General features: G+C 44.8%; 1 protein-coding gene across 2 annotated transcripts in view; it reads left to right on the forward strand.

Moving 5' to 3' along the window:
• Positions 1-12373: 12373 nt before the first annotated feature.
• Positions 12374-12529, forward strand: part of UTP20 (UTP20 small subunit processome component) — a 66021-nt gene continuing 65865 nt past the window's right edge. Inside the window, exon 1 of one of the 2 annotated variants that reach the window (XM_054846636.1) lies at positions 12374-12526. In XM_054846636.1, coding sequence (XP_054702611.1) covers positions 12482-12526 — 45 coding nt within the window. In that variant the 5' untranslated portion in view covers positions 12374-12481. The remainder of the gene's footprint in view (positions 12527-12529) is intronic. The other variant, XM_054846654.1, reaches the window with a different exon arrangement.

Consider the following 12529-nt stretch of genomic DNA (forward strand, 5'->3'; position numbering starts at 1 on the left):
TTCTCATTGCTACAATAGATATTTAAATGTCTTCCAAAGTCAGAGACCATATTTGTTTTCTTGTAGCACCTTGTCCCATCTCCATCAGGTCTTATGTGGTCCCTCATTTCAGTGGCTGTGTGACTCTACTCATATGAGATCCACTGGCATCAGTGAGATTTGGTGTTTAATAGCAGGAAGTGTAAGATTCACATCTCTCCAGCGCCCTCAAGTTAAAAAGGCTGTGAATCTGCCTCAGCAAACCCTAGACTGCCCTATGGGACCCAAATGGTTCCTTCCTTGTGCTTGTATTGGGCTCATTTCCATCACTGCACAGATCTCTGAGGTGTTACTGAAGTGTCTGTATTAGAAGGACAGTCCCTCCCTGCTCCTTTTCATGTGGATGGGCCACAGCACTGGGAGATCAGTGGGATGGGTTTCTCTCTATAGATAAGAGAAACATGTATCAAGCCCTGCACTTGGACACATGCTGCCCACCTCTCTGAACTAAGTTGTGGAGACACACTTTGGGGGCTTCTCCTGCTTGTAGGGAAATATGGGCAAAAGCAACTGGAAGTGAGGTAGGAGAGCACTGGAGACCCAGTAAACGCTGCTCAGCAGTGCTGCAAGACCCTTCACATTTTGCCCTGGCAGCCTGGGGGCTCTTGGACTTCCAGTGGTTCCTTATTTGAGTGTGCAGTTTCAGACTGTGTGGGGCTCAGCTGCACCTACACCAGCTGAGCTGAGTTCACAGATGAAGAGCAGTTCCTGCTCAATGGTACTCCTGTGTAGTGCCAGGACTGGGTTCGGAAGTCTGAGCGCTGTTCACTTCTGCTTACACAGGGATCAGTTTGAAAACCTTGCCAGAGAATGGCTGGACATTGGTAAAAACAAACAAACAAACAAGCAAGCAAGCAAGCAAACAAACAAACCCATTTCAAAATAAAATCTGCAAAAACTAATTTTTGGCCTTTTTTTGGGCTCAGTTTGGCCTTTTCCGGGAACTGTGTTATGATCTGTCATTTTGAAAAACTCTGGGTTGTTTTTTTTTTATGATTTGCTTAGGAAATTAGGGGTGTAGGATCATGCTCTGTGTGTATGCATACATGTATGCATGTGGAAGGTATTTGCCATCTATCCAGTAACCCTTGAACACCATGACCGAATTTATAGAGAGGCAGAGACCTCAGAGATATGAAGGCGCTACCAGTTTCATGAAAGTAGATGGGCAAAAAAGAGAGATCCTGTAAATGGTCTTGCTGAAAGGAAGACTGCAGCAGGAGCTGAACCTCTATTAGATAACACTGAAACCATATGAGAGAAAGACCTTAAAAACGCCCAGCTGCAGGCATAGCTTCTCATCTTATAGCTTCTCATACGCAAGCCAACTAACGCTAAGACACAGAGCTATGGGGATCCAGGTTCTATTTACTCCTCTGTTCATGGAGCTACCTGTTAAATTTTCTTTTGCTCATTGTTCTTGTTGGAAATAATATATCAAAAGCAATCATTGAATCCTAATTCTCACAATGCCGTGCTTCAAGTCAAAATGCACTTCTTTTACTCGTGGAAGATTTTGATTCCAGCAAAATTAATAAAACTGCAACTGCTTCCTGCACAGCATCACTTATCACCTTGAAAAGCCTGCTCAGCTTTGGGTTAATGGAAGTTCAATGCTGATGGTGTTTTATATTTCTAGAGATCAGTTAGTGTTTGGCTCCACTCTAATCTCTCCTGCTTGCTGTTTTGAATCGCTGGGATTGGTATAGCTAGTTACCTGACTACCATCATCAATGACTTTGCTTCCCCTGGTTTAATGGTACCTTAGACGAATCTTCCACAGTGTTATTTAGTGATATTCTAAGCTGTCTGTTTAATTACTTTTTTTTTGGTGTCAGTTCTTCTTCTGTTACTAGTGTTTGGACATGACAGAATGACCCTGTAAGGGTATTCAGAAGAGCAGTATCATCATCAATATTCCTGGTGAAATTTGGATGAGTTCTATAGGAATAGTCACATGGCACCTGGATTTTAAGCACTGGGATTTTCTTGTACAGGGATGTCCTGCATACTTTCAGAAACTTCCTTCCAGCTAGTTGGATTTGCAGTGCCCAATGCACAGAATGGTATGTTTAGAAGCCCCTTTTGTGCAGACTGTGTGCTGTTTGTGGACAATAGCAAGAACGTGATTCAATTTGCAAGTGTCTTATGCCTTAAAACACCATAATAAACACAAGCTAAATATTTCAAGCAGCATAATTCCCTAATTCTATGTCTAGCATTTCCAATCCTCATCCTATCCAAATCCCAAATTTGTAGGGGCATAGGTTTGCAGACGGTTTTTGCTTAAGATCATAATCATGGGAATTCTTTCAGGGTAACAACTTGTTTGCTTGAAGTACTTGTCCTCTCATGCTTAGCTTGTTTGGGACACAAAGAGAGATGGAGTGACTTCCAGAGAAAGAGATCAATGGTGGGAAAAGAGCCAGAGAGATGCATAAAAATCACAGGAATAAATCATGTTTCTATTGACATTTTGAATGAAACCTCCTTAGTTGTTTGTTTTTTCTATTTTTGCATTCCACAGAAATTTGAACAAATGCAATTTGCAAGCAAAATGATTTACACATGAGTGCTTAATGGTCTTGAGAAGGCAACTTCAGATTGTGTAACCCCCCAATACCAACACACCTTTTAAAATCAATAGTCAGTGCCTCTGCATTGAAGCAAGTACTTAAGTTAGCCTTGAATACTGAACATTTAAATCTGAGTGATTTGGAGCCTATAATTTGTTTGCTGGAGGATTTTGCTCTTCCATTTAAAAGAAAAAAATTCAAAATTTATTTAAGGACAGTCCATGCAGTGAGATGTGGCATGCATAATTATTTGCTCAAGAGAATAATTAATATGGGAATAAAATTGTGGTACAGATTTCACTTCTTTAACTGAAAAGGACAAATAAGTTACATGCTTGAACTTTATTCTCATGGCTTTGGGATCTTTTGTTTACTTAAGGTGTTCAATTTTGCATCAACAGAATTACAATTCAACTAGTTTGTTTACTTGCAGTTAATGTATGAGAAAAGGCTGTCAAATGTTCACCAGAATGATCAACAAAAATTGATTTTTTTTCTGAGTAGATCTTTTCTGAATTTCCTTATTCTATTTCTGTTGTTTTCCCTTTTTCCACTACCTGCTATCAAAACTATCTGTGTTCACATGTTCTAGTTGGTATTATTCTAAGATGTGCACAGTGTAGGTACTTCAGTTATGCAGCTTGGCTCCCTACATTGCCTCTCTAACTGAAGGACAGAGACAGGCTCTTCAGAAAGAAACTTTGCTGCTTTGATATGCTCCCTGGAGGAGCCTGTCTCTTTCCATTATCTACAGAGGAAGCCTCTGGAAATGAGCCTGCTAACTTTGGCACTTAAAAATACTCTGAAAAATGTTCCCTACCACTGCCCCAGCACCCTATGTAGCTTTTCTTTTTGATTATTTTGGTTTATTCTCCCATTCATACTCCAGTGTCTATCACCAGTTCTGATATCTCCCTTGTTATCTGTCTCCCATCCTTCTCTGTAATTCCTACTGCTAAATCGTTTGTGCTCCCTCAGTCCTTTCATCCCTCTGACTCCTTATATTAAGAAATTTTCTCTTTTTCCTCCCTCCCACATTTCTTCTGCCTGAATCCCTTCTTTTTTGGACCCCAAGTCCCAAGAGGCATTTTCCCCAAAAATTGTTGGTTGCTATTCAGTTTTTTCTTCCATTTTTGCAGTGTCTCTATGAGTTGACTGCCTTGCCTCTCTTTTAAACCCCTTTTTGATCCTCTCCAGCCCCTCTTCTGCTCTCTGCCAAGGCTGCCCACACTGAAGATCACACAGATGCATACATCGCTTGGAAATGTTTGAAGGCAGTTATGTTTGAAGGCAGTTATGCATACTTGCCCCAGCTCTTTATGTTTAACTGGTTTGCTTGTCAGACATTCTCAAAGCTACACTCAACACCAAATGGAGATAAGAAAGGAGGTTTTCCCTCAGGTCCAACTGTCTGCAGCTGCTAGCTTTGGTTTGGTTTGTTTCTTCTGTTTTCCTCTATAACATTGACTTATGGCACCTATTTCTAATGTTATCTGGACATTTCAAATAGCAAATCCCTGTTTTTTTTGGAGAGTGGAAACACTTCCAGCATCCTTGGTCTCTCCCAGTATGCTTCTGGGACACACCATAGTTTTTGTGACCTCTTGGACTGCAGTCTTATGGCTGTTGCAGGATGCTGGGGAGTGGTGGGTGATCTGTGGTGGGTAGGGGACAGTGAGCATGCGTTATGTGGATTTTCATGACCAGACTCCATGGGAGGGGGACTTTACCAATGCAGGCACTCTGGGACTCTTACAGTGGACGTCTATATTATTGTAGTATATTGGTATCCAGTTCTAGCATGCATTCAAATAGGCTACTGAGAGGATTTTGATGAAAATGTGGATTGTAGGCTAAGGTACATTTGCATTTCTGAAGATGCAAAAAAGAATGATGCAGATCCAGCACCATAAATCCCCCACAGCTTCTGCACAGTCAGGTTAATACCTATAATGGAAATGCCATGTGATAGTGTTAGCAATCTGAAAACTCAGTGAATGCCGTGATACACAAGGAAGCACAGAGGTAGAAATGGCAGTCAAGGAGAAGCACTTTGGCCGCAGCTAATTTTAAGGGAATCCATCTCTTGGCACAACAGATGATCTGTATCTGTACAGTAGATCACCATTTTAAGGGGGCTCATTTCATCTCACTTGAACACAGGCACTGGTGGAGCACCTGTTAACTCATCTATGTGGCATGCTCAGTACTCATCTTCTTCCACTGGCTATGAACGCCAGGTGGCTACAGCCAGAGAAGGGAACTGCACCCTTGTGGTAAGTGCCTGCCCAGTACAAGCAGTGAGGACTTTACCTGCTTCAATGTCTTTTTTTTTCTTCCTGACTTGGAGGTTGATGATCATCTGTTTTCTAAGTGTCAGTCTCCACTTGGATATTTCTCGCATGGGGATCTATTATTTCAGTACGTTTGTTCTATCAGTTGTTTTAATGGGTCCTATTTCATCTGATCATAATTTAGACCCACAAGTCAGTATTAGAAGCAGTAGCAGGGTCCAAAAACTTATTTAACTTTTGTGGAAAGGACAGACCCATTTCTTTCCTTGGTGTTATCAACGTCTCTACAGTCAGAGCATCCAGAAAATTTTGCATCTCTTCCTCCAAAGAGAATTGTTTTCCAAGCAAAGTGCAGTTGTATCTCCTCATAAAGTTTTTATCACAGACAGGGACTCATTGACTAGCAGAAACTTGGGGTGCTAGGAGCTAAGAATACCCACCTGAGATGTCCCTAAAAGTCCTACTGCAGTATGACTAGGGACATGGTCTGGAAGTGGAACTGATCTTGTGGCAAATCCTTCTTCCTCAGGTAACATGGAGTTTTGGAAACCAACCAAGGAATCTAGTCATGGGGTTTCTTCTGTTTTATATAGACCAGTGCTGGAACTTTCTCATGAACATCTATGATTTAGCAGCTAGTGCCAACAGCCAATGACACAGTGGAAGTGGCAAGAAGGGCTGCTTTGTCTCTAGATGTAGTGTAAGTTCTTCCATTTTTCTAAGCTACCCACAAATATTTCATCAAGCAGTACACACCAAAATTAGACTGCTTCATAACAGTCTCAGCTTAAGGGTATGTATCATTTAAAATGGTTTTTCCCTAAAGGGCTCTGCAGTGCTGAGATTAGACGTTTTCTTGAGAGTTTCAGCTTTTGCACACTATGCCTCTTGGATCTATGAGGCCAGGAATGGTTAACTGAGGTATGGTCTCTATTGGAACCTGAGACCAAAGCTAGAGCTGCATGAATATTAGGACAGCTGAAGCTTCAAATAAGGAAAAAAAAAAAAAAAAAGGCAAATTAATTAGCCAAAACCTCAAATCTAGGTACCTACAATTTTGGATCTACCTTGTATGAACCAGATGGATGCAGAGACGTGAAGAATAGTATCAATTGCTTTGTATGTTACCTTTTACTCAATGGCTGAAACATCGCATTCCTTTTGGTAACAAAATGCTGAGCCTGGCCTTATTTGCTGCTGAATGTCATGCACAACTGACTTTGCAAGTTTGAAGGCACAAACTATTTGAGAAAGGAAATATCCTTGACCTCATCTTTGTATGATTTTGTGTTTTGTAGTCATAATTAGCTTCTCAACATCACTGTGAGAAATTGCTGTCTTAGATTATGGATTTAGTATTTCCTCAGTGGCCTTTTACAGATCAAGGGACCAATAAAGACAGAGCAAAAGAGGACAAAAAAGAGAAAGAAAATTGTATATGGGAGATGGCAATGATTTTGATGGAAGCATTCCCTTGTGTGTACCCATTTCTAAGAGATTTTTACCATTTTCTATATCTTCCCTTTTTTGGAAGGTTTAACTTTACCTTAAAACTTACAGTTGTGATCCCTCAGCCCCAATTCGTCATCTTACACTGTCATTTCAAGCTTCCAAATAAACAAAAGGGATTGGGGTGGGGTGGAAGGAGAGATTTGGGAGCATAGCTTCAGATTCACTGCTAAAGGCTTTATGCTTTGTTCCTGGACATGCCAAACAGCCAGGTTTCGGGACAGTTGTCAGAAATCTGAGTTAGACTGTAATCAGATGTTTAGTAGTCCCAGACAGCTGACAGACAGCCTGAAATCCAGATGGTCTCTGTTAAATCCAGATGTCCCTCGTTCTAGTGGTGAGGGCAAAATGCAGGAGAGAATTCACATTCCTTTTGGGGGACAAGACTCCATCCTCCCTGTTCATTTTCCTTTCAATGCCCTCTGCTTCATCTGTGGGTCCTCCTCCTGCTGCCTCTGTTGCTGTTGCTTTCAATGAAGCTGAAGCCAGTTCTGCTGCTGCTGCTGTGGCAGAGAAGCGGGATGAAGAACAGCAGCAGCAGTCACCACTGCAATCCCTTCCTGTCTCAGGGCCATCTGTATAAATGCTGTTTATGCAGAAATCAGACCCTTTTTCTTTCCAACACAAATTAAACTCTACCACTTTCATCCCCACTTCAAAAAAACCCAACCAACTAAACAAAAAAACCCCAACCAAACAACCCCCCCCCCCCAAAAAAAAAAACCCAACCCACAAGGTGTGGCTTCCTACTCAGCAGAAACCTTGGAATAGTACTAGTTGGCATGAACCAAAATTATGCCAGGGATTGTCTTAATGATTAATTGGTGTGGATGATCCCAGTGCTCTGGCACTACTCAGTTTACTTCTAGAGATGGAGCTAGTAGAGCCCACCTGCTCCGGCTCTGGAGCAGGACTCCGTCTTGCAATAGAGGAGCCACTTGGCCTAGATGTCTCAAGGGGCTGAATCAGATTGTCAGTGCCCCTTTCAGTAAGGGAAGTCCCAAAGATCAGGATATTTCAGGCATGAACACTCACACACACACACACAAATAGCTGCAGAAATCTGGGATTTATATTCCAGCTCCTTGCCCAAAACTGTCTGATCTGCAACCTAAGGGCAGGTGAAATTCTCCCCAGGACTCAGCTAGCATTGACCTGAAGTTGCATTATTTGCAGAATCTCTGTGCTTCAGGCATTTTAGAAAAAATGTGGCCAGTTCCACCAGTTTGCAGAACAGGATTCCAGTATCTTGTCTGCTTTGTTTTTGAAAATGCAAGTGCTCTCAACTACATCCTACATAACCTTGTGGGATTTTCTCCTGCAAGGTAAGGCAAAATGCCAGCTAGAAGCTGAGAAGGAAACTGGCAGTGAAAATATATCATTGTGTTTCAAAGGGCTCTTCTTACTTTCCAGACAAATTAAAAACAAAACAAAATAAATCTGTTTGCTTCAGTTGAAAGAGTACACCAAAGACATCATGCACTTGTATAACCTGCCTTCAAATCCATGCCAGCTTCCCCCTCAATGAGGGTTTCGGAGAGCTCTTGTGATGCAGCGGGTTTCCAGCCATGAGCACCCAGCCTGTGCACGCAGAGTTTTTTTGTGAGGCGACTTGAGACAGGCAAAGAGAAGGGCTTCTGGGTTCACAACCAAAGCAGGTAACCTTCATCACTTCAAGACTCCATTACTTATTTAGTGTCTTTAATATTGATTGAGGAACCCACATTTTGGCATCCAATCCTGGAAGCTGTCTAAATTCACAGGTGCTTCTGTTAAACTATTTGCCTATTATATTTCATTTTGAAAGCAAGATCTTCTCACAATGAAATTGAACTTCTTTTCTGGCATCTCCACCATGCCCATATGAATATAGTTGTGTTGGGTTTGCGTGACAAGGTTTTGGTAGTGGGGGGGTGGCTACAGGGGTGGCTTCTGTGAGAAGCTGCTAGAAGCTCCCCCTGTGTCTGATAGAGCCAATGCCAGCCGGCTCCAAGACAGGCCCGCCGCTGGCCAAGGCCGAGCCAATCAGCGCCTCTGTGATAACATATTTGAGAAGGGAAAAAACAATTAGAGAGAGCTTTTGCAGCCAGAGAGAGGAGTGAGAAGATGTAAGAAATTCTGCAGACACCCTGGTCAGTGCAGAAGGAGGGGCAGGAGGTGTTCCAGGCACCGGAGCAAAGATCCCCCTGCAGCCCGTGGTGAAGACCATGGTGAAGCAGGCTGTCCCCCTGCAGCCCATGGAGGAAGGATGAGGGGATTCCACCAGCAGCCCGTGGAGGACCCCATGCCGGAACAGGTGGAGGCGCCTGAAGGAGGCTGTGACCCCGTGGGAAGCCCACGCTGGAGCAGGCTCCTGGCAGGACCTGTGGACTCATGGAGAGAGGAGCCCACGCAGGAGCAGGTTTGCTGGCAGGACTTGTGACCCCATGGGAGGGACCCACATTGGAGCAGTTTGCTCCTGAAGGTCTGCACCCTGTGGGAGAGACCCATGTTGGAGCAGTTTGTGAAGGACTGTAGCCCATGGGAGAGACTCACGTTGGAGAAGTTCATGAAGGACTGTCTCCCGTGGGAGAGACTCCATGCTGGAGCAGGGGAAAAGTGTGAGGGGTCCTCCCCTTGAGGATGAAGAAGCAGCAGAAACAACGTGTAATGAACTGTCCGTAACCCCCATTCCCTGTCCCCCTGTGCCTCTGAGGGGGGCGGAGGTTAAAACCAGGGGTGAAGTTGAGCCCAGGAAGAAGGGAAGGGTGTGGGGGAGGTGTTTTAAGATTTGATTTTTTCTCATTGCTCTACTCTGTTTTGCTTAGTAATAAATTAGATGAATTCCCTCTCTAAGTTCGGTCTGTTTTGCTCGTGACGATAATTAGTGAGTGATCTCTCCCTGTCCTTATCTCAACCCACAAGCTTTTTGTTACACTTTTTCTCCCCTGTCTAGTGAAGGAGGGGAGTGATAGAGCGGCTCTGGTGGGCACCTGGCCCTCAGCCAGGGTCAACCCACCACAATAGTAGAAAAATGAAAATTTGATCTTACACCTGTGCACCTAAGGAATCTAAAATATCCTGAGGTTCCAGGCTGTCCTGGAAGTCTGGCTGCTGATTGGCTTGTACCAGGTAGCATGTCCTTTAGGTTAGAAACTCAGTGTCGTAGGGGTTTCAGGAGTATGTGTTGTGCTTGTAATCGATACACATGAAAATATGATGGAAGTAGGGCAATTCTGCAATAATTTGAATACTGCATATTTATGTAGTTATTGAGACATGCCATGGGGGCATTCATGGGGTCAGTTGCAGATATGTACATATAATTGGGTCATCTAGACTCTCTCAGACTGCCAGTTCTAAGGCACAGTTCATTTTAACACTGATGTTTCAAGTACATGAATGTGCCTAGATCTGCAGTGAATATAAAAGGAGCCTAAATGACTGCTCAGAAGCAGACATATGCCTTGTAAACATTGCAGGTTATGTGAGATGAATTCTGCCCTGTGAGACCATCCCGGGGTAAATATTGAGGTATTTTACCCAAGTTACTATTATTAGGCTAAATTGACAATGCTCATTAAACGAAACCCAACCAACCAAAACAAACAAACAAAAAGCCCACCCCACACAACAAAACAACAAAACCAAACAACAAAAAACCCAACTGGAAAGTGTGACACTGACTCAAGGCAAGACACATTTCCAGAGGACAAGCCTACAAAGAGGGGCTCTGGCTCTTGCTGAGTCCAACAAATACATTTTGGGCAGCAGGACTAAAAAGCCCAGGAAGGGAGAAGACACAGGAATCTCAGACCTGCCCCAGAAGTGCTGATGGATTAGTCAGGGACTGGTGGTTGTAGCCCACAGCAAGTGTTTGAAGAAGTCGGATCTGCATAGGCGACTATGATAGACACGCACGTGCTGTTTTACAATGGTTTCCTCTACGTGCCTCTACAGGTATTACTACCAATAAGCCATCACTCTTCAGAAGGCCATCTGCTTGCTGTTAGCATGGATTTCTGAAGAAGACTTGCTGACAGCTGGGCCCACCAGATAATCACAGGGTGTTGGAGATGGGGCCTGCCCAGAGGTGGGAGAGCAGCTTTTACTTCCTGGAAAAGTAAAAGAATAAGGCCTGAGGCATTGCAGTCAGAGAGGAGCACATGTATAAAGGATATTGTTAACATAGCTGTAACTCATACAGAAGTAGGGAAGGGACCTTCTGGGTCACTGAGCCTTCCCAGCTGAAGTGCCAGACCTACTGTTATGGTCATACTGGTATTGATATCTGAGTTACTGCCCTGAGGCTCACTCAGATGTATCTCCAAGTACTGTATTTGTTGCTGGCTGAAATGCAGTCCATCAGTAATTTTTGTGGGCAGAAGCTCTCATGAACAGCAGCAGCTGCAGGGATAGCCTGTCTCACTCTTTGGGGAAGTTGCCAGTTTACAAACATAAAGAAGCATTTGTAACCTTTTAAAAACTTTCTCTAACGTCTTATTTTTGCTGGTGACTCCTCTTCTGCAAAAGGCAGAGCACACCTTAGCTCTTCTCCCCATTGCTTTCCATCAATGTTAGATTTTGCTCATGCCCTTGGGTGATTTTGGAGCGCATGCATCCCAGGAAGTTCCACAACTCTACAAGATGCTATTCATAATGGAAAAAAGATCTTGTGGACTGTTTTTCACAAGTTCACAGTACATAGGAGACATATTAGGTGAATTTACTAATCACATTTGTATAGCTATTTGTGCTCTTAAATGGTTGCATATTGGTGCCTAAGCTCTTTTGCGGATCTAGACCTCTCCACATGCTTTTAGCTGCACTTTCTCATGGAGGTACTTGGGCTTGAAAACACTCAAGCCAACCTTTTTGAACTCAAGTGCCTAAATTAGGCATTCTCTTCACACTCAATGCAAATGCCAGAAGTCCTTTTCTATTCCAGCAGCAGAAAAGCAAGCTTTAAAGCTAATAGCTGTCTCCGTAGTTCTCTGACTTCACAGGTGCTGGAGTGAGCCCGCTTCTCTGCCTGTCCAGATGGCTATCGTGTCAATGGCTTATTGCCTGCCCATGGGCAGCTTTTCTGGATGCATCTGACAGTGTTCAACCTGTTGGGTCTGTTCAAAGTAGTGGGTCCCTACGTGCTCCTAACAGTGAACTTCAGCCGTGCTCAAATCCAACCTTGTGTCCTGCAGTCTGAATAACCTGCAAACCTGGTTTCTGAGAGTGGCCTTGAGCTGCCTGTAACAAGCAGCACAGGCAGGCTAGGGAGGGACAAAACTCCTAAGCCTTGTAAACTGCATCCTAAAATGCTCGTGTGGCTCCGGGCTGCTCATACTGCACCTGCCCAAACCAAAGCTTCATCCAGCTTTTATTCACCTCTCGTCTTCCCAGTGCATGGTCCTCTGTGTCCCACAACTGCAGTCACAGGCAGAAGCTCCCACAGGCCCTGGTACCACTGTGAGCACAGCGGTGAACCTCGAGCAGTCCATAAGCACTTGCTTTTGTGTGAGCTTTTAGTCTGTGTGTACTTTGTCTGGGATGAGCTGTGAGGTTTTTTGAGATCTGGACAAAAGTCTGCACTAAAATCGGGGCTGTAGTAGTGGCTGTTTCAGGCTGAGCCACTAACACTGCGCTGAGGGCTGCACTCTCCCACTAGTACCCATTTCTCACTGGCACCCATTTCTCCTCCTCAGGCACCGCTGGGGCCTCCCTCCGTTACCGGGGTGCCCAGCCCTCCGCGCCACGTCAAAGCGCAGAGACGATGGCGGAGGTGGGCCGCTCTGCCCAGAGTCCTCACGGAAACACTGCTCACAAGGTAAGACAAGGGCAAGTGTCGACACACAGAAGTCCCCATCTCTTCCCAGACCCTGACCTCAAGTCCCGCTCAGCGGGAACAATCCGCCCCGGCCCCCCGGCAGCCGCCGCCCGCCCCTTCCGCCGGCAGGCCCGCCTCCTCCTCCCGGCAGCCCGCGGCCTGTATGGCGGCGTCCTGCGCGTAGGGCCGCACGTGTGGCTGTCGGTGTGGGGCTGCGCCGCGCCGCGGGGCCCAGGCCGACCCCCCCCCCCCCCGCCGCCGCCATGAAGAGCAAGTCCGCCGCCCACAAGTCAGGGAACACTCACCGGGTG

Source organism: Grus americana, chromosome 1 (genome assembly GCF_028858705.1).
Source record: "Grus americana isolate bGruAme1 chromosome 1, bGruAme1.mat, whole genome shotgun sequence".
Classification (NCBI taxonomy): domain Eukaryota; kingdom Metazoa; phylum Chordata; class Aves; order Gruiformes; family Gruidae; genus Grus; species Grus americana.